Source organism: Gambusia affinis, linkage group LG09 (assembly GCF_019740435.1).
Source record: "Gambusia affinis linkage group LG09, SWU_Gaff_1.0, whole genome shotgun sequence".
In the NCBI taxonomy this organism is placed as follows: domain Eukaryota; kingdom Metazoa; phylum Chordata; class Actinopteri; order Cyprinodontiformes; family Poeciliidae; genus Gambusia; species Gambusia affinis.
In genome coordinates, this window is record NC_057876.1 from 23,956,470 (window position 1) to 23,984,133 (window position 27,664).

General features: G+C 35.9%; 3 protein-coding genes and 1 long non-coding RNA gene across 6 annotated transcripts in view; 2 read left to right on the forward strand and 2 right to left on the reverse strand.

Moving 5' to 3' along the window:
* fibpa (fibroblast growth factor (acidic) intracellular binding protein a) overlaps positions 1 to 19,051 on the reverse strand; it is a 28,222-nt gene extending 9,171 nt beyond the window's left edge. The window contains exons 1-4 of one of the 2 annotated variants that reach the window (XM_044126129.1): positions 18,929 to 19,051; positions 16,548 to 16,625; positions 15,554 to 15,648; positions 2,163 to 2,291 (exon numbers count right to left, since the gene is read on the reverse strand). In XM_044126129.1, coding sequence (XP_043982064.1) covers positions 2,163 to 2,291; positions 15,554 to 15,648; positions 16,548 to 16,625; positions 18,929 to 18,998 — 372 coding nt within the window. In that variant the 5' untranslated portion in view covers positions 18,999 to 19,051. The remainder of the gene's footprint in view (positions 1 to 2,162; positions 2,292 to 15,553; positions 15,649 to 16,547; positions 16,626 to 18,928) is intronic. The other variant, XM_044126130.1, reaches the window with a different exon arrangement.
* Positions 943 to 12,300, forward strand: LOC122836541. The gene is made up of 2 exons (XR_006371566.1): positions 943 to 1,066; positions 9,282 to 12,300. It is a non-coding gene; the product is annotated as an uncharacterized LOC122836541 (long non-coding RNA).
* On the reverse strand, positions 9,083 to 15,634 carry fosl1a (FOS like 1, AP-1 transcription factor subunit a). Its single transcript, XM_044126135.1, has 5 exons — positions 15,554 to 15,634; positions 13,330 to 13,570; positions 12,390 to 12,647; positions 9,977 to 10,084; positions 9,083 to 9,875 (listed from the first exon to the last, which is right to left on the reverse strand). The coding sequence occupies exons 2-5, from the start codon at positions 13,444 to 13,446 to the stop codon at positions 9,345 to 9,347; spliced, it is 1,014 nt and encodes a 337-aa protein (XP_043982070.1). The 5' UTR covers positions 13,447 to 13,570; positions 15,554 to 15,634; the 3' UTR covers positions 9,083 to 9,344.
* yif1a (Yip1 interacting factor homolog A (S. cerevisiae)) lies at positions 18,706 to 26,633 on the forward strand. 2 transcript variants are annotated; one of them, XM_044126134.1, is made up of 9 exons: positions 18,706 to 18,828; positions 19,184 to 19,232; positions 21,150 to 21,394; positions 22,682 to 22,786; positions 23,850 to 23,928; positions 24,011 to 24,068; positions 24,154 to 24,309; positions 24,555 to 24,648; positions 26,274 to 26,633. In XM_044126134.1, exons 2-9 carry the CDS (start codon positions 19,202 to 19,204, stop codon positions 26,430 to 26,432), a joined length of 927 nt encoding a protein of 308 aa, XP_043982069.1. In that variant the 5' UTR covers positions 18,706 to 18,828; positions 19,184 to 19,201; the 3' UTR covers positions 26,433 to 26,633. The 2 variants fall into 2 exon arrangements, with proteins under 2 accessions (XP_043982069.1, XP_043982068.1); XM_044126133.1 differs by lacking the exon at positions 18,706 to 18,828 and adding an exon at positions 18,931 to 19,063.
* Positions 26,634 to 27,664: the final 1,031 nt, after the last annotated feature.

Here is a 27,664-nt window from a genome sequence, read left to right on the forward strand (position 1 = left end):
TTAAAGCTAAGATTAATTCTCACTTCTGTCTGGAACTTTGAGCTTCTTAAAAGTGATTTTTGTTTGTTATTAAAGTTTTTATTATTTCAGAACATTTATGTATATAACCTCTCCCAGCCCTCCTACCCCCCCATCAAAACAAAAACCACAAAAAAAACAAAGCAAAACAACCAGGTCAGCGCATGTCAAGTCAATAAAGGTTTCACAGAAAACTGGCATATACAAATATCCTCGATGTTAGCAGAAACAACCACAGTAAACAGAAGTAGTCACTCGTCAGTATTTTCCAAAACAGCAGTTCATCAAAGGAGTTTGTTTGTCCCAGTATTGCAGGAGAGGAAACAGTTCCAGGATTTCTTGAAGTTTTCTATGTCATTATTTAGCTTGGTCAGCATTTGTTCATATGACACTATTTCCAACCAGCTTTTAACATTTGGAACAGTTGAAGATTTCCATAGTCTGAGGATTATTCTGGCAGCCGTGACCGTCCCCACCTGCACCACAGTGTTTTGGTGTTTTGACATGTTAGGCGTCACTGTTTGATTCCCCAATTAGCAGAGTCTTGGTATCCCCACACCTATCCACTTTCCAATGTGTTGTAATACTGCTTTCCAGAATGGGGAAATGCGTTTACATTCACATTGTATAAAGGTTCTTGGTTCCGTTTTGCATTCCCAGCATAAGTTATTGGCGAACAGGCCCATTCTATGGAGCCTGGATGGGGTGAAATAAAATCTATGTACCATCTTATAGTGCGTAGATTTCCCTCTCGATTCTTTAATATATTTGTCATTATTTGAAAGTACTTTCAACCATTCTTCATCTCTAAAATTGCAGCCAAGGTCCCTCTACCAGATAATCCCCAGACATCCCCCATCAACTCTTCAGCTAATCCAGTTGTTCTATCTGAATGTTTCGTTCGTGCTTTTACTTTGAAGGCCTCCTATTGTATTTCCGGTAGTGGTGCAGCTTCACGCGCAGCTCAGCAGGCTCGTTAAACTGGTGGAGGCAGACATTGTTGTGGTAGCAGCTCAGCTCCGGAGGATGAAGCGCCCGTAATGAGCAGGTAACGGGTCGGATCAGACCGTTTTATCTCCTTTCTTTTTCTTTTTTCTCTGTTTTACCGTTTTTCTGTTTGTTTGTTTTTGGGGTTTTTTTTGTTTTGTTTTTATAAAACGTGCCGCCCCCGGTAAAAGACACCGCCGCTCCGTCAACGGAAATCTGCCTCCATTCAGCCGAAGCAGAGCGGAGCCTGACGACGCGATGCCGCCGACCTGAAAACCCACAACATCTGCGAGGTTTTGCATCCGTGGATAGCGGGGTAAAATCTCGGCGGACCCGATCGGAGACAAGCGCCTCCACAGAGCGGATGTTTTCTCGAGAAAACGGACTGTTGAGCTCCGAGAGGCCTTTGGAAAACACAGCCTGCTGCTGAGGAGATGATGATGATGATGAGGATGATGGACTGACATTAATCGGAGCTTGCGGTGCATCCTCACACCCGACCTCATTACCTTGAAGAAAGCCGTCTAAATAAAGAAATCACATGACACAAGAACAGGATGATGTGAAAACTGTCAGCTGAGCATCAAATACAGCAACATTTGTGGGGGGTTTGAATAATTTCTCAGGGACTCTGTAGGTTTTCTCGCTCACAATGGGCAGTGAAGGTGAGATCATAACCAGAGAGCTGTCTAAGATCTCTGATGAGGATTTGCTGGCCTGCTCAAAAGAGGAACTGGTGAGCCGTTTGCGTAAGGAGGAGTCAGAAAAGATCTCCGCTCTGATCCAGCGCGGCAGGCTCATCAAGGAGGTCAACAAGCAGCTGCAGGGCCACCTCCTGGAAATCAGGGAACTCAAAGTTATCAACCAGCGACTGCAGGAGGAGAACACCGAGCTGCGGGATCTCTGCTGCTTCCTGGACGACGACAGGCTCAAGGTGAAGAAGCTGGCCAGGGAGTGGCAGCTGTTTGGCCACCACGCCGCCAAAGTGATGCGGGAGGACCTGGGCGGCTACCTGAAGAAGCTCGCCGATCTGGAGCGCATGCAGGACGGGCTGGTGAAAGAGAACCTGGACCTGAAGGAGCTGTGCCTGGTGTTGGAGGAGGAGTGTGTGAGCAGGAGCGACTCCAGCCCCGGCGGCTCCACGGAGCTCAACCTACCCTGCATGGTGGCTCGGGACTTGGGGGACGGAAGCTCCAGCACGGGCAGCGTGGGTAGTCCAGACCAGCTCCACCTGGTGTGCTCACCTGACGACTGACGGCCGCCGGAGGGGCTTTGGACTCCACAGACTAAATTGGAGGCATTAAAGGATACTTCAGGATTTTAAAAAAAAGGTTAAAAGGTTATTAGATGCTAATATCTTCACTAGCTATAAATGTGGGCAAAAAGTTCCGAAAAAAACACACAAATTTGGTAATTGCGGCGTTTCCGTTTAATAAATCGCACCTGAATAAGTTTATACTTCCAATTCCCTTCATCTTCGTGGTTTCCGCCAGTAGTACATGAGTAATGTGATGCTAAAAAACCCAAATCATTCTAGCCAAACTTTTAGTTTTTTTCAAAATGATCGTATTTCCATTAAGGGAATTTGTCAAGTTAAAATGTATGGTCAATGGAAAGGAAGCTACTTGCCTTTAATTCTGAAAAACTTCAATGGAAACACTTTTTTCACATCACTTCCACTTATGGACAAGCCACTATTAGCTAGATATTTGATGTGGACTTAAATATTTGGCTTGTAGCAACATAAATGGTACTTTCTAGGTATTTAGGTCCCAGCTTAGAAAATAAATATTTAGTTTGAAAATAAAAAAAAGTGAATCGGATGTTGCCACTGGCATAAACCACAAAGAAGAAGACAACAGGAAGTAGCTGGAGGATGGTGGCATGTTTTTAAATTACTTATCTGGTGAACAAACTTATTCACGTGATTTCAATTTCTTTTTTAAAGGAAACACTGCAATAACAAAATTTTACTTTTCTTACATTAGCAGAATATTGACAAAGTTCTGCTAACATTTGAAAGGAAAGCTCAGCTACTCATTCTAAAGTTTATATTTCCAACCCTCAAATCTCGAAATACTTTCTGCATTTCTCTAACATTTCGCATATTTTAGTCCAACACATTTTAACAATTTTTAGAAATTATTAAAATACTGAAGTTGACTTCTCATTCACACTGTGGTAAAGGGCTATTTCACAGCGTTTATTAGCAACTTAGATAAGCCATTTTTTAACACCTCTCAGACTTGAGAATTCCTACATTATCCTACGTTAAACACAGATCCTTAAATTTACACTTTAATTTACATTTATTTTATTTGTAAAACAGAATAGAACAGTTTTCAAATTTGTATCTGTCAAATCACTAACGACAAACTAACCAAATCAGACTTCCTCAACCTAAAACAACAAAAATCTAAAAAAAATTATATATGTTTATGTAAACTCTACATACAAGCATTTAAAACATTTTTTGAATTTGCGTTGGTCGTTATTACAAAGAAGACAATGGTTATTTCCATAAAAAAACATTGGTTGGACGTGGTGCAACAGCAATATTCTTCCTGTATGAAACGTTTATTGAGAACGGAACATGTTAATGTAGAATAAAAAAATAATAATTATGCTAAGATCATGAATTGAGGTTAAACTATAGAACTATGAAATATTTTAGTCTTCAGCATAGGATCCTACTGTACACAAAGAAGTAAAGAAATATGATCACATCAAAAAATAGAAGTTTTTTTACATGTTCATGAAAGGAATCACTTTATTACATTCTCGTAGTTCTTTTTCCAGCCGGAAAGTCTAATTATTTTTTATTACTTATCCTATCAGTGTCAAATATGTAAAAAAATGTACAAACCTATTCAATAAATTAGAATATTATTGAAAAGCCCTTTTATTTTAGGAACTTTATCATTAAGTGAAACATTATATAGATTAATTACACACAGATGGGTGTTTGAAAGCCTTTATTTCTGTTAATTATGATCATTTTCAGCTTACTGTTAATGGAAACATGGCATTTAAGAGTAGAATAGTAGATCAAACCCATTAAAAATGTTTTTAATAACAGAAATGTGGGTTTTATGAAAACTATGTACTCCATCCATCCATCCATTTTCTATACATCCTTTGTCCCTAACGGGGTCGGGAGGGTTGCTGGTTCCTATCCCCAGCTAACGTTCCGAGCGAGAGGCGGGGTTCACCCTGGACAGGTCGCCAGTCTGTCGCAGAAAACTATGTACTTTAAAACTAAATACTTGCTTGAAGGATATTTTCAAAAGGTGCTTTTGATCTGAAAATGAGACTCATATATTCAAATTTATTTAAGATGACTGTGGTGTGAAACTCTAATATTTAAATTCAAATTCAAAAACACTTTATTGATCCCAGAGGGAAATTAAATGTTTCTAGCACTTTCCCTTTATTTAGATAGGGCTAGAAAAACATTTTATTTTAGCTATAAAAGTACATAAAAGTAGATTAACATGCTATTAGATTGATTAAAGAAAGTTTTTATCTTGAGATGGATAAAACAAGGTTAGCACCTGTTGCTAACAGGAAGTAAAAAATACACAATAAATGGGGCATAATTTAATCCTAGCATCTAGATAAAAACTCTAATTGAGATTACTTTATGTTATTTTCTTAGTACAAACACTAAGAAAGGGCGACTGTGGCACATCGACTGTGCCACATGTCGATGTGCCTCTGGGCAAGGCACTTTACCCCAAATTGCCTATCGATCTGCGTATCGGTGTATGAATGTGTGTGTGTGTTTGTGAGTGCGAATGGGTGAATGTGACTCTAGTGTAAAGTGCTTTGAGTGGTCAAAATGACTGGAAAAGCGCTATATAAGTTCAGTCCATTTAGCATTTTTACCATTTACAAGGTCTGCCATAATAACAAATTTAGCTGGACGAGAAAGTTTTCCAATAATTATTGGGATAAACATAAAATTGTTGTTTTGAGACCATTTTCAAGTAATAAATTGAGTACATAATGGATGTCAATTTTGCAAAGTGCTCTTAACACTGGAACTGGAAGAGCTTTAAAATATTCAACAACCAGTACAATAAAAAAAAAAAATAAAAAAACCCACAAAGCCATAAATAAAATGGATTATGATGTCTCTGAAAACCGAACTGCCTTTCAAAAAATATTAATCATCAGAATTACTCATTTTAATTTATCATCTGATTAATTGGTTGTTGCGTCAGGGGTAGAGACAGGAAGATAATTGGTGACGCACCGCCTCCAGCCTTCGTCTGGTTGGTAAATAATCATTGGATTCTATATAAAAATGTCAGATGCAAATTAAATGATGTTATAAAGGTTTGTAATAAACTACATAAACTGCTGTGACATTTTAGAGATACTGGCGTTGTTGGTAGAAGTCTGGTTTGGTTTATTTATTACAGATAAGATATTAAATGTTTATAACCTTTTAACTGAACTTTAAAAATCCTGAGGTTTCCCTTTAAGGCGCTCTGAATGCTGCAACGTTTCTGTGCCACAATAGGATTTGAGAAACTTTATCACCCGACCAACTTCAGGACCTGATGACAAAGTATCTAAGTTTTACAGTGTTTTTTCTAATGAATCTTCTGAGATTTCTCCTTTTTCAGTGATTTGTTGTTGAAAAAAAAAGGGACCAATAACTGGGTCACGAATATAAATTTATCTCATGCACTGGACTAGCCCACACTGGTAGAAGCCTTCTTTTCTAATGCACTGGAGAGCCTCGTCTTAGATCATTAAATCACAGATCTAATGATAGATTTTAATCCAGTTTTGAGCCATATTTAGTCCACTGGTGATTTGATATCGGCCTTTGCTACATAGATGCCCAGTTGTGTAATATTTTATGCACTCTCTCTTCCTCAGGGCAGGATTGGAGTGCCATATGTGCATGATGGTTGTTACTGTTTTTACTCCAGGTTGTAGTGCAGTTTGGAAAATTTGCCAATTTCTGGCACAGTTTAAGTTTTGGTTCATGGTAGAGGTTAAGGTAAAGTTCACTCAGAGCAGAACTAGTAGTTACTTTATCCTGTTTTTAAAACCCAGCTGGAATCTCTTTGTATCAAACTGGAAGGTCTACAAACTTTAATGATTTTTATTCCAATTCTTCTTTTCTTTCTTTGCATTTAACCTGCACCCTTCAGGGTGACTAACTTTGACTCTTCTTTATCTCGGTTTATCTGTGTTAATTATAGAATTACTAACTGTTTTTGGGTTTAAACCGTAGATAGATGCACATGGATTAGAGAAGATTTATTTTGTCGTCAGTTGTTTATTGGTGGGCTATGCTTGTAGTGCACTGAAGAGCTTTAAATACAGTCGATATTGACTCCCTCTGCTGTTCTGACCTTTTATTTACATGTTCACGACACAGAATAGGTGATTGATTTCTGCTCCTCACTTGATTGATGCGCCCTGTTTGTCATGCAGGAACAGTTCATGAATCTTCATTGGTTTTATTTTTGGATCTGTTTGGCTCAAGAGGGCTGTAAATGCTTGTGCCCTCTTAGCGATCCACACGCGTCATTCTACAGCGGCATAAACTCTGATTTTTATATTTATTTTCTCCTTCCCCTCTGCAGCTTTCCGTCTGCCTCTGCCTCCCTAATCTCATTTTGCAGCTCCAATCAGAGATGTTGATGAATTAGCAATACTCTGGCTTCAGTTTTTGATAAAGGAGAGTTCGGGGTCAGGAAACGGCCATCAGCAAAAGTCTAAATGCATTTATCTAATCAATGCCAGAATTGGTCAGACTCATTAGCTAAATTGTCTGCCACTATTCTGGAAAGTATTTCCACTATCAGTGCATTTTGTCTTATTAAGATCCAAACTATGTGAAGTTAAAATGCAGCAAAAAAGCAAATGTAATTAAAAAAAATCAGCTGTCAGACTGCTAAATACTGCTTAAATTGCATAAAAGTAGTTGCAGTTGACTGGCATCAAATGATCATTCTTGATTTTTAGAATTAAAAACACATCGCTGCTCATTTTATTAAACTTTAAAGTTTTTATACACACTGGAGCTGGAAAGTATCACAAAGTAACTCTTGTGCTAAAACAAGATGCATAATTCCACATCTTGAAAATAAATTCACTTAAAATTTGGACAAAACTCTGGTTTTTTGATAAAAAGATTTGGCTCTAGAATTATGTTTTTTTTAGCTGTATAAAAATCATTTTATTTTGAAAAACTGCAACGGAAACACTTTTTTCACATCGTTTCAAGTGGAAGTTAAATGTTGTCGTAACTCATCGCATCTTTAAAGAGTCGTTTGTAGATGGTGACGCTTTGGGTAGGAAGGATCTCCTATAGCAGTCAGTGCTGCAACTAATCTGATGAGGCCTCTGACTGAAGACTGTAGCTGCGTTGAATTTTGCATAATTAAAAAAAAGAGATCATCACAGTAAATATCACAAACTATTTTGATGAAACTTTGCATCCATATCACTCTATAAGTCATTAATATCTGCATTATAATCAAACTAAACAAATTCACACAATTTTTCATGCAAACCTTTCTTGTTTATTCTTTGTGACTTCATACTAGTCTGAAGATAAAAATAACAATAAGGCACTGCCCACCAAAACAAAAAATCTAAACATTACCAAAAATATATTACACTCTAAAAACTCTAATAAATAGATGATTATATAATCTATATCAACTCCTACGGTCCAGCCTTAGTTGTCAATAAATGTATAAATATCTGTAGTCTAAACGGATCCACACACAGTAAGGCTGGTAGTTATGAGCTCACCATCGGCCGTTAACAATTTCCACAAAATAAAAAAAGATAAAAAATATAGTTATTATTCTTGCATTAACTCAGTTCTCATGTTATACTTTTAGAGAGCCTGAGTTTTTTTCTGTTAGAGTATATATATTTTTTTATATATATTTATATAGTGCATGCAGTTTTTCCCCAATAAAAGAAACATTCATTTCATCTTATAGCTTAAAAAAGTAAAAAATATATAAACTTTATGTTAAAACAAAAAAAACAAAGAGTGTAACATTCAAATTCTGATAATGCCACAGATTTTCATGCCATCCAAGGTCCAGTCCGCATGTAACCAGATATCTGGGAAAACCAAAACATTTTTAGACATTTTGGCCTTTCATCCAACCAGAGTTGAGATTTGAGGAAATAATGCAGAAATATATCCACAAACCTGCTTTGACATGATTCCCAATCAACATTGTCCTGTATTTTATTATTTATATGAAATAAATATAAGCTGTTTCAAAGTAGTTAAACTTATATCCACACAAATGAGCCTCTTGGCGCCATGTTTAAATCCTAACAGGAAGTCGTTGTTTTGAAGTAACCTGATTAGCTGACATGGACTTTAGCTTTGCGCTACGCTGCCCCCTGTGGGTTTGGCATGCTTAAAACAAGCTTAAGAGTGTATTTGTACGATGGAGTATTAGAGCCAGGCTAAGAAAAAAACATTTAAATTACAAGAACAAAGTCATAAAATTACAAGAATAAAATTTTATTATAGAGAGTAAAGTTGTAGTAACAGACTTAGTCGCTTGACAATCGTTTCAGAGTCCTGCTATTGATGCTGCTGAGTTAATACCTTAAGTATTTCCTCATCTGTAAAACAAATTGCAAAATATAACTTTACAAGATGCTCAACTCCTCATTTTACCTTATTTTCATATTTTTGTAACACTACTTTATTCTTGTAATATTCTGACTTTATTTTTATAATTTTATAATTGTTTTGTAAAAATTTTTTTAATTTCTCTTAGCCTTGCCCTAATAATCTGTCGTACAAAGGAGTATGTGGACATACTTAGAAAAAAATTAAATTACAAGAATAAAATCATAACATTATAACTTTATTCTCATAATATGTAATTATTCTCATAATTTTATTATTTCATTTTCTTAGCATGGCCCTAATACTCTGTTGTACAATTGAGTATTATAGCCATACTTTAAAAAGTTGAGAATAAAGTCGTAATATTATGACTGTTTTAATTTTCTTGGTTTGGCCCTGATACTCCGTCGTACTGTTGTATGTTTGTGTGGGTTCATGTGATTGAAACTTTTCTGAAACTGATCTCTCGTGTGCGAAATTTGTTTTTTAAAATCGATGTAGGGGAGATATTCGTTTTTATAAAAACCCGGCTACGTGTGCACGAGGCCTTGAGGGTCAGCTGAGATCAGAGATTAAATAACGAAGCAGCTGATCATCTTGAAATGCCTAAAACAGTCATCATCCTTGTTTCCATCAGCGTTTCGCAGAGATCCCGCGTTTGGGCTGGAACTGGAACCAGCTGTAGTGTTTCGCCGGGCGATCACAGGGTCAGAATGGTCGGCGAGTGCAGGGAGTGATCCGACTGGTCGCCACTGCTGCTGCTGCGCCGATGGGCGACTCCGCAGGGCTGCTGGGCCTGAGGGTGCAAGGCATGATGGGATGCGGCGGGCGCTGCTGCTTCTGACGTGGAGGACGGGTACGTGAAAACCATGCCGGCGGAGAAGGACATGAGGGAGGGCGTCGATATCAGGACCGGGGTGTGGAGCGACTCGGACTCGGAGGCGACGACCGAGGCGGTGGACGCCACTGGTTTGGCCGGGATTGTTATCTTCGGTTTGGGCTTCTCTGGCTTTTTTGTGGAGGGTCTCGGAATGATGGATTCCTCTGGTTCCAGTTTGATGGCTCCCAAAGAGGAAAGCGAAGGCGTGGAATCAGAATCGGAGTCAGAGTCGTCAATTTTGCAGATGGGACGGTGAGCTTCCAGGACCAACTCCAGCTTCTCCTTCTCCTTCTGCAGTTCAGCTATTTCTTTCTGCAGACGCGACTTCTCGTCCTCCAGCTGATCGGTTTCCTGCTCCGGAAGGGAGGACAATCAAGTTCATTCATGCCTGACTCAGGTATTTGCACTTTTTAGGAATTAAGTGTTATGACACTTGTAAAATCTTTACTCACACTTTGTAATGAGTCAGTCAGCTCGCGGCGGCGATTGCGACATTTTGCTGCTGCCATTTTATTCCTTTCCCTTCTGATCCTGCGTCTTTCCAGTTCTTCAAATGACAACTGTGATTAAAAAGAGAAGTACAAACTATTACATATCAGAAAATAGGCTACAGAGCTGTTAAAAAGTATTTACACCCTTACAGGTTTCTTCTGTTTGTGTCACTTACATGTTTCAGACCTAAACCTGGTTGACCTCATTTAAACTTTTAAAAGATGCCAACCTGGTTTTATGGGTAAAGTATTTACCCTAAAAGTGTTTTTAATAGGGTTAAAACTGGACAATAACATATTACAATATAAGAGTTTCAAGTTGATATTAATAATTATTGATTAGTTTTTTGTTTGAAATATCTGAAATACTACCGTTTCTTGTTTTATACATAAATTACTCTGAAATTGTTTTACTTATTTTCTATTTTCACTACGCCCCGTTCTTTTTCTTTTTCACAGATAGTGACAAAACCTTCAACTAGTGTAACCTTCAACTTGCTGAGTAACTAGTTACTCAGCAAGTTGTTGCTAGGTAACCAAACAGCAAGAGAATTCGTTGATTCCACCAACAGTCCTCGGCCATTCAGGAGCAGATTTGTTACATTTAAAGTCACAAACTGATTTCTAGACAGAATATTTCCTAAAACTCAAGATGAGAAGAGCGTTGTCTTTTTGTGCTGTGGAACTTTACTAAAATGCCATTTCTGACTCTCTTTTTTTCATTTAGTTGTGATTTTTGTTGTTTCTTTTCTAGGTATTTTATCCTACAGTTTGTTTTCTTATGGGTTTCCATATAGGTGATGATACTTTTGATTACAAAGTAATCAGGTGTGAGTTGGTAAAGAAAAATTAAATTCAACTTTGTAAAACTCTGGCAAAAAAGCAAGAGGAGCATTTGCTTTCAGTGCCAAAATTGTCAAGTCAAAAAATTATTATTTTATCTACTCGACAATAAAGTAGTCAGATTTGTTCTAAATTATTTTAAGATCAAAAATTTAAAAAGGGCTTTGCTGGTTTGCCTTATTAAAATAAATTTTGCACATCTTCTAAGGATCAATTGGAAGAAAAATTAGCTCAATCTAGTCAATTCTAATCAATAAAATCTGGATTTTTCTGTGAGAAATGCTAGCTGTATTTATGAATCAAAATCAGATTTGGGTACAGTAAAGTTGCTGGATAGATGTGGAGAAAGCAAAAAGCCTACTTATTTAAAGACAAGTAATTACTGTTGTTTCCAACATTTTCTAAAATAAGATTTTAATCTGAAACATTAAAATGTGACAAAAAGCAAAAATAGAAGAGCTGAATGATGAGTTGCATCTCTTGCTTCTGTATCATGTAAATGGAGAATTACCACCACCATGTGTGGACTCTGAGTCATAACAATCATGGCGTCTGAATAACTCGGTATCGTCTGCTTCTTTTTGTGCTTGTAACATGACAAGTCTGGTTTTATCCGACACCCTATTGAATAATTACAGTTGTGTCCTATATTTCCTGCCCTTTCGGGTCCATGACTCACACTCAGACCCCTAGGGTTAGTCAAGTGGTGAGTCACAGAAAATGACTTGCCCATGTGAGTCACATGACTGTGTACTTCCTGTACCATAAAATCGCAGCTCTGTGACGTGGATGTGTGCCAATCAGCAAGTGCCCGCTGAAAATGAGAAATTGCTAAATGAATGAAGCTACAAGGGTGAAAAGTTGCAACAAGAGGGATCCACATTTTAGATTTCCTCTGGCATCTGGAAGCTTTTTGTTTCATGTGTAAACAATAACCGTAAAGTAAACAGAGGATGTTTACATTAGGGAATAAAAACTATTCAAGAGCTTAGAGAAGTTCTCAACAGTTTCTCAGCAAAATCTATTTCTAAATTACTGAAATTCAGGAAAAAGTGACTGTGTGACACAATGTTACAGGATGTTACATGATGGTTACACAGAACTGATTGAGTCACTGGTCACACCTCTGACCTCCTTAAGTCCCAGATATTTTATTTTTACTTCTAATTCAATAGATAGCTGTTTTTACATTACAAATATGTACAACACTGTCGAAAAAACAAAATTTTGCAATTGCAGTGTTTCCATTAACTAAGAAACGGCATTAAAAATCAGACATGAATAAGTAAAGTCATTAAAAACGTTACAAGCTATGATCCTCCTACCACTTCCTGTTTTCTTCTTCGTGGTTTGTGCCAGTAGCAACAGCCAGTTGTTAATCGTGTGATGCGAAAAAAAGTGTTTCCATTATAGTTTTGTGTAATAAATTAATTTCGACACGATCAAAAAACTAAAGTTGGTTGTTTTTTTTGTAATTGGTGTGTTGAAAGATAATTTATTGTCAAATGTCAGTTTTCCATCTCAAACCTACCTGCTCATCATTCCTGCGCCTTGTGGACGGTGGGGTATTAGCAGCTGCCCTTATGACCCCGGGTCTGATGAGATGGGACTGGGGTAGCGGTGGACCCATCGGCCGAGCCGCCATGATGGATGGGTAAGGCGGAACCGGTGAGCGTGAAGGTCCTGGAGGATGCATGAGTGAGGGCTGGACCAGCCACTGGAGGTCCTGGTTTGTTGTGATGGCATTCAGGCTTGGGACAAAGTGGCTGCTGCCTGCCATTGTAAATTTCTGGAATAATAATAATAATAATAATAATAATAATAAATAAACATTGTTATGTAGCAGTAAACTAAAAACAAAGTGACAAAACAGACTTTGTCGCTTTGTCTTTATACATAAAAATTGATATAGTCATCAGAGGTGGGAAGTATAACTACTTCAGCATATTTTTACATAAGTAAAAGTTAAAAGGAGCCGTCCAAGAAATTGCTCAAGTAAGAGTAAAAAAGTATTTGGTAAAAGGTTTACTGAAGTATAAATTAACTAATGCTATAAATTATTAATAATTTAATATTTAAAAATGACATAATCAGACAGACAAAGATAAAAAGATAACTGAAAATTAGGATGAAAATGTCAATAATTCATATAAGTAACAAAAAATGAAATCAGGTGAAAGAACAATTTTCCAAATCAGTTTCTTTCAATAGAAAACTTATGAAACTTTAACAAAAACAGCAGGTGTGTGTCTGTCAGAGTCTAGAAATTTTACTCAAGTAAATGTAATAGAGTAAATATAACTAGTTACTACTCAACTCTGACATTCACACACTAAAATTACAAAATCTCTCTGTTATATATTCTTTTTTTATATAACACATTAAAGAAATTTTACATTAAAATTCCTCCTATGTGTGTAATCCTGTCCAACCTCTGACCTTGTAGCCCAGTTTGGTGAGCGCACACCTACCTGTTCCTGCTGTGTGGTGGAAGTGCTGGTGCTTCCCAGTGATGCGGAGTTTGACCCGGACAGGTTGCCTCCGTACGCCGGGTTGCTTCTCCCTTGACTCTCGAAGTTTCGATACATCCTCTCCGGCTTTCTGTGAAACGGCAACCGAACCCAACCTCCGTTGCGTGTGTATATATAAGCTTTAGATCGTAGCTTTCAGGATGAGTCTTGTAGGTTAATTCAAACTCTTGGGGCAAGCCCACTGTATTGCCGTAAGTCGGTAGAGTCCAAACGAGTTCGATCCGAAGGGGAGCAAGGAAGGGAAAAAGTGTTTGACTTTTGTTTAAATCGAGCTAAAATGTCCGAAAGTTGTCCAAACCGCACCTGCCGCTTTCTAGTCATCCATGTAGAATCGGAAGTCTGGGAGTAATTGTCAAGTTGTAAACCCTTAAAGCCGGAGAATTGGTTTGCCACGCCCCTCCGAACTTTACGGGAAATAGTGTTGTCTGGAATCTCTCACGAACTCAAACCACGTGCGGCTGACGTCACTGCCCATATATGGTGAGTTTCCTCCCCGCAACTACAAACAGGGATTCCTCAGGCGGCGTCGCCTCATGGTCAAAACTAGCTGTTTTGTTTCTCTTGTTATCAAACGTACAAGTGGAAATGTTAATATATTTCCAGCTGCCTCCTGCTCTAACCGGCTCACACAGGAAACAGCCAGTTTCCAAAGGCCAGACCAACTGTTAGCGAGTGAAAGTGAGATGATATGTTAATTGTATAACTTTACATGTAGCTATCATACTGTAATTTAAAATACATCTATTTATAAAATGATCGTTTCGAGTATTTCTTGAGGTTGTTACTTGTAAATGGGTTTGATTTTCCTTCAAAGAGAGACATTTACATTCTTACACAGCATGAGTAACTTGTAATTTCCTCCTAAAACCTTTGACATGAGAGCTCCTATATTTTTAACAGCCTTAGGGCACCTTTTCATAATTTTCTTTCTCTTCAGAAATCCACTCCATCTTGTTAGCTTATGTATACATAAAACAGAAATATATATATGTATTTTTAAAAATACATATTTATTTATGTTACTATACTGAACATTATAGAACATTAAGGCAATGATAATGTTTAGACACAAGTATAAACATGTAAATGTCATGTAATAGTATAAATATACCCTATGAATACATATGAACAAAAAATAAACAGTTCAGCTCAGAAATTATTCTTATTTGTTAGTTTTGTGTGGGAGATTACACAAGTATAATCCAAATTTTAATACAGTGTGTAAGTTAGCAACAAGAGTAATATAATAACAACAATAATAAGTATTAGTGTTATTATTATAGATAGATAGATAGATAGATAGATAGATAGATAGATAGATAGATAGATAGATAGATAGATAGATAGATAGATAGATAGATAGATAGATAGATAGATAGATAGATAGATAGATAGATAGATAGATAGATAGATAGATAGATAGATAGATACTTTTGTTTTTTAATTAATTGTTATTAAATTTATTTTATTATTTTTATTGGAAATGCCTATTTCATTTAATTTTAATGGCTATCTTGCTTTTCTTGGTTTTTATTTGTAATCTATATTGTTTTATTTTAATATTACTTTTATTTAATTTTTTTTATTTATCTATATAAATAAATATTAAGTTTATTAATCTTTGTCTTTAACAAAGACAAAGATTCTTGGTCCATAATACGGTAAAAATTAGGAATAAAAGAAGTTGAGTCTATTGTTATCATTATTAAATATTAACTTGTAAATTATTATAAAGCATTTAAAGTTAGTATAAATTAATGTGGATCCATGTGAGGCGCAGTGCAATTTTAAACATGTAAATACTCATCATACGAACAACATATTTGTGATAAAAGGTTCCCATAATGTCATAAATAATCCTATATGTGTATTTTGACTGAATCCACGTTGATCTGACTGAGGCTGTACAGTCAGGCAGAGAGTTGAGCACGTGACTGTAAAACTTGAGTTTTTTTCACTTTCACTATAAACCACATCAATAAGCACACATTCTTGTGGAAATGAGTCACCTAAATGGCGCAAAGCAGCTCAGTTACTTCACCACTGGTTTTACCACATTTCCCTTTTTTTTAAATACATGCAAGCATGTTATAGTAGCTAGTAAAGATTAAAATTGTGCAAACTACAGATTTGGTAAGCTTAGTCTGTCACAACAGCTGCTGACCTTGCAGTCCCTCGGGGACAGAGTTCCCGGCATCGGCTGATCCGACCTGTGGCTGACTGCTGCATTCATGTCTCGTGTTACTATTAACTCCAGTCCTGCAAAGTTCGAACAACGGTTGTTAATATTTTATGCTGGAGTCACATTTTTTTATAGTTTACATTGGAAACAACAAGTGAGACCTGTAGCTTTTTGTCTCTGGGTTAAAAGTTTCAGGTTTAAACATTGTTAAATCAGAACATAGATGTGTTTGTAATATGCTGAAAGGTGAAATAAAAAATAAAATAGGGTAAAGGTGAGCGTAAGGTGAGTCAGCTGTGAGGAATTCACTGATGAGACATGTGAAGTGGTGACATGCCACAACATGTCTTCTTCCTATTACACCTTCAGTTTCCCTCTGGTTTTATCCTCTACACTTAATTTTATAAGGGAACCCAGCGCTAACTTCCTTAATTAAATGTTTAGGTTTTCAGGGGATGAAACTCTGACTAACTTCCTTATTCTTTTTTTCTGTTTTGAGTTTCCTCCAAAAATTTAACATGATCCGAGGTGGGGAATAAAGGAAGCTTGGATTCCTTTGCAGTTTACTCATCTAGAAATCTCTGCAAGTCGTCACATAACTCATCCCACACTCACCCACGCCTTCATCCCACCCACACAAACATGCTGCCATGCCACAGGTTAATTTATTAAGCAGGATAGGTTTCTAAAGTCATGCCATGCCAACTTTATGCTTACGCATTACAAAGAAAAAAAGATTATCTGAACAAGTCCGAACATAAATATACTGACTGTGCCTTATATCTACATTATTCACAATGTCATATTACACTATGTAAAATATGACACACTTTTAGTTTATGGAAATATTTATGCCAATGACAAGTATAAATTGAATAAAATTTAGAATAAACTGCCCCAAGTAGCAAATTAAGACTTCCGAGAAGCCGTAAGTTGAAACCTAAATCTTAAAGTAGCAAAAATGAAACTATCTTACTCTTGAGAAAAAACCTCAGCATCTTTCCAGAATTAACTGCTGCGCCAAAGTTGAAGCTTGAGAAAAACTTCCAGCTGCCTGGATGGACAAGAGGAAAAACATCTGGATAAGAGATTTATCTGAGATGGTATAAAGATTGAGCAATTTGACCACAACTACAAGAAGTCCTGCATATTTCCAGGAGTTTAAAGTTGAACCAAAGTGATGGCAGTGTCATGCTGTGGTGGTGTGTTACCAACATGGCTGCTGGTGCAAAGAAGAAAGTGGACCGAATAAAGAAAACGATTCATTTTAACTTTTTCAACTCCATCTCAAGTATTCACTGAAAAAACACAAATCTTACCAAATATCTTAGTACAGTTTAAATAATAATAATAATAGCAACTTATTTAAACTCAGCTTACAAGCAACTTTTCAGTAAGAAAGAGGAGCTTGTTTTAAGTTAACAACTCCTTAATTTTGGTGAAAACGTTCTAGTTTCACTAGCAGATTTTTTTACTTTTAACTGGGAAAATGTTTGATTATCAGTGAGCTAATCGGCAATTCGAACTAACAGTTTTGTATTTTTTATTGGCCTAAAACAAGTTGCTATATCTTGCTGAAAAGTTACTTCTAAGTTAATTTTGTTATATTTCACTTGTGCTAAGATATTTGCACTAGAAAATAGACCAGAAATACTTGGCAAAATTTGATCTCTTTTGCTGAGTGGCTGAAATTTGGGTCCTGATGGGAGCAAAGCTGGTTTTAAAGTGGAGAAAAAAGTAAATCTTTGAGCTTTTTGAATGTAAAAACTCTTACTTGTCCTTAAAAGCTTTGTACTGGAAGCCAAAAAAAAGACCTAAAATAATTACATTTTGCCAAGACTAAATATCGAGTGAATTAATCCAGAACATTATTGATGAAAATAAAAACTGTGATGTCAAAGTGCAATGTCCTAAGAAATGTTTTATAAAACATTTATTAGTATAAACAGTACCCTACAAAAGTAATAGAATCTTTTCAGTATTTGCATTTATGATATTACAACCACAAACTTTAATGAATTTAACTTTAGTTTCACATAGTAGCTCAGTATAAAGAACTGTATAATAATAGGCAGAAGTCACATATGGAGTACCCCAAGGTTCAAACCTGGGACCTCTTCTATTTAATATCTACATGCTCCCACTAGTTCAGGTTATAACAAATAATAAGATTAGTTAATATAACTATGAAGATGACACACAGTTCCACATTACAATGTCAGCAGGAGACTATGAACCCATTGAGATACGTATCACAAATCAATATATGGACGTGCCACAACTTGTTCCAGCTGAACAGAAACAAAACTGAAGTTATTATTTTTTTACCTAAAGAGGAACAACCAAGAGTCAGCACACAGCTTCAATCATTACAGTCAAACACTACAAACAGGAATGACATCTGGGTGTAGTGATGGACTCAGACCTGAACCTTCAGCGTCACATAAAGATGGTCACAAAATAAGCCTTCAATCACCTGAAGAACATTTCTAAACTTTCATAAACTCATACATGTGTTTATCTATAGTCACATTGATTACTCCAACAGTGTCATGGAGAAGCAACATTCAGTTTTTATGCTTCTTGTATCTGGAACAAACTTCCAGAAAATAACAAAACAGCTGAAACACAAAGCTAAAGATCTATTTTTAAGAGTTGCCTTTGTTTAGTAGAGGTTAACACTGGTTATATATTTGATGTAAATTCACTTGATTATTTTTAATGATGGCGTTTGACAAAATGTAATATTTATCACTTGTTTTATAATCGGTGACTATTATGTTTTTATGAACTACGTTTATGCTGACCAACAAATAAATCTGACTTCTATAAAACTGGAAAACTGCTGGAACACTGAGTCCCTTTAAATCAAGACTTAAGTCCTATTTGATTAATAACAACTGGAATATTGAATAATTTTAGTCTGGACTAGCACATTTCATTATTTATCTTTAATTTATCTCTGTAATATCATGAAAGCGGCATGCCTTGTGCCAGATGCCTTGTGCCAGATACAAATAAACTTGACTCTCTCCAAATCTTACATTACAAAATGTGCGAAATGTCCACAGGACGCTACTTTATGTCCCGTAACACTGAACACAGAGTTAAATTAGACTGTGTACTGTTTGTATTATTCAGTGAGGAGTTGGACAGTTTCTGCCACGCAGGCAGACAGATGTCAACCAATCGCAGGGAATGGGAGGGATTAGCTTCGTTAGCCACGTAGCTTGTAGCCTCTACCGTTAGCTTTGCAGGTAAGTACTCCTCCCTGCCGCGCAGTGTTTTTTAATACTAAACAATTTATTTAAACATAAACTACGCTTTTATAATACGCTGCTGAGGTGGCTTACTCACCCGTCTTCTCGGACGCGAAATTAAAAAAAGCGAAGTAATATGACGTTAATATTAGCTTGTCTGTTAGCATCAAGTTTCAGCAAGAATACGTTCGGAGCAACACAGAACATTAATAATATGTACATAAAAAATAAGGTTGTATCGATTTAAAAGTTGGAATAAAACTCTTAACAGTTAGATAACCTAAAATTTACCTGGAGTTATGAGAAAGGTAATCTAGCTACTAGCTAACGTGTTACTGTTTTTAATTTGAAGCTAACGTCTCCTGGAGTCATGGATCTGCCTCATCAAAGCTACAGAGCAAGTAAGTGGAAATCTGAATCACCGACTGTTGTTTTGCTTCTTTGCAAGATTTTACAGAAAAATCCAGTCATAGTATCTACTTCCTTTTTAAATGTGTGTTAATTTGAGTAATGACGTATTGCTAAAGATCAGTTTTACGTCATTTTTACCGCAAGTGATGCTGTGTATTGTAAAGGCAAAATGTATAGATATACGTTTGCAGTTTGCACATGATCGTCATTAGGGTGAAGTTTCCTGCCTTCATGGAAATGGTATGAGACAGATCATGTGTTATGATATGAAGCTATTTGAAAACTTGCACAACTTCAATCTGATAAAATGAATCCACTATAGCCAGTATTTAATAGCCAGTCTAAACAGATTTTGTTTCTTTTCATAAATTTAGCACAACTTAACATCTTAAAGCATCTTGCAAGACTTCTTCTCGCCACCATGAATCATCATCTTCTACCCTCATGCCCTCTGAGTTAGTCACAAAAAGATCCATTTCTTATCAATGAGATGCAACACAGTCAGATCATAAATGACTAACAAAAATGATACTACTACTCATTTTACTATATAAAAGCCTTTATTTCTTGTAATTTTATAATTATGGGTTACAGATAATGTTGGGCGATACAAACTTAAAGTTTTATCTCAATATTTTGCTATGGGATAACATTAAAAGTGACATTAAGAACTATTTATTTCTACTTTTTCATGACTGTGACTTTGTGTCACAACAATTACAGTCCCACAAACACAAATACTGCTCTTGTAAAACATTCCCTTTTATTGGTGATGAACTTCTCTAAGACAACAGTCACATAAAGTGTGATTTGTATCACTCAGCTGCACACAGTATTTTCAAATTTATTGGTCTTTATTGATGTTTTTATTGAACAAAGAGGGGAGAAAATAGAAAATCCATGAATCCTGACAAAAAGTAAAATTTTGGGAGGTTATAAACATCATTAATTGTGACGTATTGTAACAGTGATAAATCAAAATTTGGTAATTTATTTGAAGGGGTGTGCAAAAGACTGACATAACACCTGTTACAAACATGAAGGAGTCTTCATCAATGTCTATGACTGTCGTCATGAAGTGTTATTTAGTAAATACAGACACTTTTAATGCAAAGTTGACATTTGTAATGAACTTTTAATGCAAGTTTTAATGGAATTTTGCTTTAAAAGTGTCATTATTTACTGAATAATACGAAGTTGACTCATTTAATGGACATTTAATGCAACTTTTGGTGCAACTTTGCATTAAAAGTGTCGTTATTTACCAAATGACGCTTCATAGTAACTGTTTTATGCACACCCCTTCAAATAAAATGTTACCAAAAATTCCCATCATGACAACAACTTTATCATGATAATTGATACACTTCAAAAACTCAGTCTTGAGTATTTTTTCTCTAGTTTCTAGTACCAATATATTAGTACACTTGAAGTAAAACAAAACTAACTTACAAGTAACTTTTCATCAAGAAATATAAGCTTATTTTAGGTCAATTATTCTTTAATATTGATGAAAAAGTACCAGTTCCATTGGTAGATTATTTCACTTACAACAAGACATTTTCCCATATCGTAAATGAAATAATCTGCTAATGAAACAAGTATTTTTCTTGTTAATATTAGGAAATTATTTACTTAAAACAAACTCCTTTATCTTGCTGAAAAGTTACTTAAAAGTTAGTTTTGTCTTATTTCAAGTGTAGTAAGATATTTTCACTAAAAGCTACACCAAAAAATAAGTTTTTGCAGTGTACAGATGATAAAAACTGTAAATTCTGTATCAGAAGTAATCATATGCTGGAGAAGTTATTCCAAAGCTTCTATTGCACCTCAGCAGCGCCGCGGGGAGATCGATCGGCGTCTTAGAAGAAGGAAAACTGAACTGCGTTGTGTCTGTTTGTCGACAGCGAAGCCCAGAGCGCGTGCAGCGCCCTCTGCTGGAGACTCGGTGTTGTTTGACGACACCAGCTCTGCAGCGCCTGGAATGAACAGCCAGGGCTTCTACACTCCCGCTTACAACATGGCGGGACCCTCGAACGACGTGCAGGGAGGGCCGGGAGTCAACAACCTGTTCGCCGACCCGGTAGCCAGCGCCGCCATGATGTACGGCTCGTCTTTAGCCAATCAGGGGAAAGACATTGTGAACAAGGAGGTGAGGGATGTCAGCATGACTGATTCAGCCGTTTATAGCTCCAGAGATTTTACTGCTTTTAAACTTCTATGTTCTTCATTAATCTGCTTATTGTTTACTTTGGCAATATGAGGTTAAAGTTTTAGTTTCCCTATTTTTCTTTACAAAAATACATAATGAATGCAAGTGATTTTTGAGAATTTAGATGACTTTCATAAATTAGGAAGACGATACTTTTCTGCAAAACTGTCAGAATGATGTATTCATTAAACTATAGATTATAACCATTTCTTTAGAGGTGACTGGATTATTGTTTTTTAAATTAAGTGTCTTGGAGATTATGTAGTATTCTTAAGTTTACAGGTAAAAGAAAGTTTTTTTCATGCTCTGTTTCCATTGGGACTGAAACAAATAATCAGATTAATTATGAAATTATCATAAACTAATTTAGCAATAGATTACTTGTTAACTGGGGTCAAAGAAAGTTAATTTCCTGAAAGAACAGAACATTCAAAGAAACTTTTGGCCCAAAATTGTACAAAAATATATAATTTCTTTTAAGATAAAAGAAAAAGTAGTCTGTAATTATTTTCTACCTAAACTCTTCGAGTGGCTTAGACTTAGCTTCACCTGGTTCTTATTCTGTAAAAAATATCTACTATTAAGCATTTATTGCTGTCCAGTTATTAATCAGTTAATCCAATAAATAATCACCGGATCATTCCTCCACCGTACTGATGCTGAGTCTAACAGAAATGACTTTAAGTTTTATTTTTAGCTGAAGATTCTTCCTCTGCTACAAATTATCAAGCTATTTTATTGTATTTTAGGCAATAAAAGGTTTATTTTTGTATTTAAAGAAGGAACCATTTTGTTTTTATCTGATTAATTGTTGGAATAATTGATAGATAAATCAATAACTAAAATAATGGCCACTTGTTTCTCTAATCTCCATCGAACTGTGAATTATCATAATTAAGTTCCTGGAATAAATTTGCTCTTCATTAGTATTATAATATTTATTGGATATATATTACATATTTCAGTACAACCAAAAGTAGTTTTATTTTTCTCAGTTATTCAAAGGACAGCTGATTTAAAAAAGAAAAAAGTTTGTTAATGTTTACCTAAAGTTGAAGATAATGGTTGAACTTTCACGATGACTTTAAACCTGCGTGTTCTGCTTGGTTAGAAGTTTAAAAGCAAAGGAGTTTACTTCCTTTTGTTCAAATAAATGACTCATTTCCATCCATTCATCTCTTCAGACTTCCAGTTTGTGTTTGTTAATGTTTACACTCTGCATTTCAGATTAACAGATTCATGTCTGTGAACAAGCTGAAGTATTTCTTCGCAGTGGACACCAGATACGTCCTGAAGAAACTCATGATCCTCATGTTCCCCTACACACATCAGGTAATCTGATTACACCTGACCGCCCTCCACGTCACGCCCTGCGATGAAGCAAAACGCTCAGTACTTTGTGATCCAGAGTTGTTTTATTTTTCAATGTTTATTACACTGAAACTGGACAAGACAATCTGCCTCCTTATCAGTCACTCACTGCTGTTTATGAAGATTTATGGGATGCGATTATCTGAGTATTTAGAAGCACTCAGAGTTCATTTACTCTTATTAAGAGACGTAACATTTTATGAAGTATAAATGATGCAAACGCTTCTGAAAAAAACAAGGATAAAATGTTTTCTGCGTCTTTTAAAACGTTACAACAGAAGTTTAATCAAATCTGTATTAAAGATTTCATAAACTTCTGCTGATATTTCTGATCTTCCTAACTGCATTTATCTTATAAATCTTATAAAAAGTAAAGATTTACTCCCGTAGCAACTTTTACAGACATGCAGTTGAAACCAGATATTTAGAGGCTCTGTTCTCATAAACTGATATAAAACACAATAATTGCAGTTTTGAATAGGAACGTCCCAATCTGAAAAGGTTGGGCCGATTTTTAATATGGCTGATATTTATCCGATATTTACTGATATTAATTCATTACATAAATTTCTCTGTCCTTTCAAAAGTGAAATTAACAAATAATGGGGTTAGATTGTACATCCCTACATATATATATATATATATATATATATATATAGAGAGAGAGATATTAGTTGGGCTAAACCTAAATGAGTCTCTTTATTATTCATAAATTGTATAACATTTGGTTTTGTATTTAGTTTATGGAGAATGCTTAAGAACCCAGTGATGTATCAAACACAGCAGAAATTAGTCCTCACAAATAAGTTACTGCGGTTTAGTTAATGTTTAAATTAATAAATAAAATATTACAGAAAAACAAGTAATTACACAAATAATGTGCTTCAAAATGTTTTCCTTTTTCAGCAGAAATCTTCAGCAGAATTGCTTTCAAATATGTCTTCTTGTCAACTAAAATCACCTTTTACTCTTCACATGGTCTCGCTAAATTAAGTTTTCTTCTTCTGTGGTGTTTTTTCTGTAGGACTGGGAGGTCCGGTACCATCGCGACACTCCGCTCACTCCAAGGCAAGACGTAAATGCCCCTGATCTTTACATACCCAGTAAGTTTTGTGTACAGACTCAATCAGGACCAGGAAATTCTGCGATGTTTGTTTATTTAACATTTATTCCTCTTTCTCACAGCCATGGCTTTCATTACTTACATTTTACTGGCTGGAATGGCTCTTGGTATTCAAAAACGGTGAACATTTCTCTCTTTATTCACGTTTTTATGCTGTTTTTGTGTCGGATGATCTTAATCAGGATTGTCTGTTGACTGTGTGCAGGTTCAGTCCAGAGGTTCTGGGCCTGTGTGCCAGCACCGCCCTGGTTTGGGTGATCATCGAGGTTCTGGTCATGTTGCTGAGTTTGTACCTGCTGACCGTACACAGCGACCTTTCAACCTTTGACCTCATCGCCTACAGTGGATACAAATATGTTGGGTAAATACACATTTTAATGCTCATATTTTAAATGTATTAAATCAGGTATCCATCAAAACGCTGTAATCACCTCTTTTATAGTCACATCTGAAACGATTAATCGATTATTGAAATAATTGTCAAGTAATTCAGTAATCGATTAATCGTTTCAGCCCTGGTTCTATTATTATTTCTACTGTTAAATAAATGAAATGTGTTAAAATATCCAGTTAATTAATTTGTCTTTGTGTTTGTATTTCACCCAGAATGATCTTCACGGTGCTGTGTGGCTTAATGTTCGGCAGCGACGGGTATTATGTTGCCCTGGCCTGGTCCTCTTGTGCCCTGATGTTCTTCATTGTAAGTATTAATACCTGCATTTTCCCCTAAAACACTAAATATGGTCTTAAACACTAAATACAAACTTTATTCTATTATTTTAAGTGTTTAGAAAATTAGTTGTAGTTGGTGTTTTAGTCTGCATGCGTCGTTTACTGCAGTGTTATCACACGAACCGATTCCAGTCACAAACATCCCGATTCCAGAAGAAAATCCAGTAAAACCCCCAACAAACCGTACGGGAATTTAGAATAATCAAACACGGATGACGATGTAGAAGCAGCAGTGAGAGTTTGTGGACTCATTTTAATCTATAGCAGACGGAACAAAAAGAAAAGGCCTTTGATAAAAGACAGATGGAGCAGCCGCTCTATTTGCGGTGCTTTGATTTGGAGGTGAGTTATGTTTGTTTCATAGTTAACATTTTTAACTGAATAAACTTAACCACATATAATAAACATATATAGAAATGACCTTTACATATAGTAATAAACATTTCCACATATCACCTCCGATGTCCACCAGACTCTCAGTTGCCATGTCAACTGTCTGGGATCCCCCATCCCCCCCCCTTCCGTTCTTACGTCACCGCGCTTTCTGATCGGCTACCTGTCACGTTCAACAGGCTCCCAGTCAGGGAAAACTCCACAGGCTGCGATAATCAGGCCAAGACAATGTTGAATGTGTCTGATTTTAGATCGGGCACATTGAACACACCACACACTGCAGGACGTTGTAAGAAAACACCAACATGCAGAAGCATTATCTGACGGTCCCTCTCACCTTCCCCCTGGGCCGCAGCAAAAAATCTTGACCGATCCGTGATAAAAATGTTGGGTACCACTGCTTTAGGGTAAATAATTTACTTTGGGCTCAAGTTTTTTTTAGTTTGCAAAAGCACACACATACCATTTTAATGTGCTTAATTCCACTTTGGACAAATCCACCGACCTCTGGACAAATTCGGTGCATCTCTTCCCTAAAGGTTGTCAGCAGTTCTCTACTTTCCCCCAGCTACACTTTTATGTTTTCTATTTTACATGAATAGGAAATCTGTGTCCTCTTCTGGCAGCTTCAGGTACTGCACTTGTATATTGATTAAACCTGCTTTGAAGGGATAATGTCCAAACCGAACACTTGTTGAGATCCAGCCAAGCTGTTTAGTGCACTGTAAAATATCAAAGAGCTCAAGTTTCTAGTGTTTCTTTGAGAATCTAATTTCTGCTTTGGGTGAAATAAATTCTTTAATTTGGAAGAATCTGGGCAAATGTCTTAAGGAATCTTATTTCCAAAAACAAGCCTGAGTTATTATTGAGTAAATTCAGAAATTTTACTTTAGTAAGAGTATTCAAAATAAAACTTGTCAAGTGAAGTTAAAAAGCACATCAGTAAAAATACTCCTAAAAGTAAATTTTTTTTCTCAAAAAAGTTCTTCAAGTATCTCAACTCAACTCTGGATATGACAAAACTTTGAACCAATATGATGGTTAAATAACAGATTACATACAATAAATTTATTTGTTGTTTAGTTTATACGTCTATTTATTTATTCAATAATGAAGTACCAAAAAGTGTTTTTGAATTAAAAGTGCTACTTACTAAAAGTTTATGATTAAAATGTGATTGATTAATTACAAACCCCGCAGGTTCGATCTCTGAAAATGAAGATCCTGCCCTCCATCTCCTCGGATTCGATGGGAATGGGATCCAACTCCAAGCCTCAGCTCCGCCTCTACATCACCGTGGCAACCGCCGTCTTCCAGCCAATCATTATCTACTGGTTAACGTCTCACTTAGTCAGGTGACCGTGAGGTTAGAAGGTTATTGACTGTTTGTGCTCTCGCCCTTTTACTGTTTTTGTTGGTAAACGGAGAACATTTGTTTGGTGTTGAGCTGCAGCGTGTTTACGAAGCTTTTCTGCTTCATCTAAACGAGCAGAATATGTGAAATGAAGCGCCTCTCTGTCTGCTGCGTGGTTGTAAAGTAACGCTGGTAAATTATTGTTTTTTTTTAAACACCTAACTAAAAGGGCTCCAAGGTTTTTAACATCAGATCCGATTGTGTGCAGATTAGTTTTCATATTATGTCTCTGGACATGTTTCTCAGTGTTTAAACCAAACGGTTCGCCCAGCTCCTATTTTCTTTTTATTTATCTACATTTGACAAAACATCATAAAGTTTGGATTTTGTGTGATGAAAAAATAAACAGATATATAGCTTTGTCTATCTAGTTTTTTTCTCTTTGTGGTAAGATTTCTCCTGTAAAGATGTAATAAAGTCAAGTTTGATTTTACAGTGCTTACAGAAAGTGAAAATCCAAATTAAGGAAAAGTCAGTGGACATCCTGGAATCTGTTCTCCACTCATCTGAAAACCAAAAACACCCAAACTAGAGGGAAATGAATAAATTGTTTCAGATTAGAAACAAAACATCTTGAGACAAGATTGAGTCCAGTTTCTCTTCTGCGTTGAGATCTGATTGCTGTAAATATTTTTGTTTAAAAACTTATATGTTTTATCAACTATATCCCTTTCGAAATAAAGAAAAAAATAATTTTATCTCTATTTTTTTCTCACAAACTCAAACATTTTTAGCTGGACGATTGTACTTCATCCAGCCTCTGTATTTCTTGGATTTGGTGCAGGTTTTGTTGTATCAAGATATGGAAATAAGGATCCAATTTGGTACCACATATGAAAATGTCGAAAATATCTGAATTAATCAATTTAGACTACCATAAAAGTCACATTCGTCTTCTGCTGCTCTGTCACTGTTGCTGTAACACTGACTGCTACAGGAAATCCTTTCTGCGCTCAGCTACCTGCATCTACACCTTCTTTTTTTTTTTTTCATAAAATCAATTGTAATAATGGAAGTTGCGACATTTAATTTCTTTGTAGGATCAATAAAGTATTTTTGAATTAAATAATTACTTTTACTTTTAGATTTAATGAAAACAAATCCCTTCCATTTAAATCCGACATTTTGCAGAAAAGAAAACAAAACATTTCTTTTCTTATTGGGGTTGTGTTGTGAC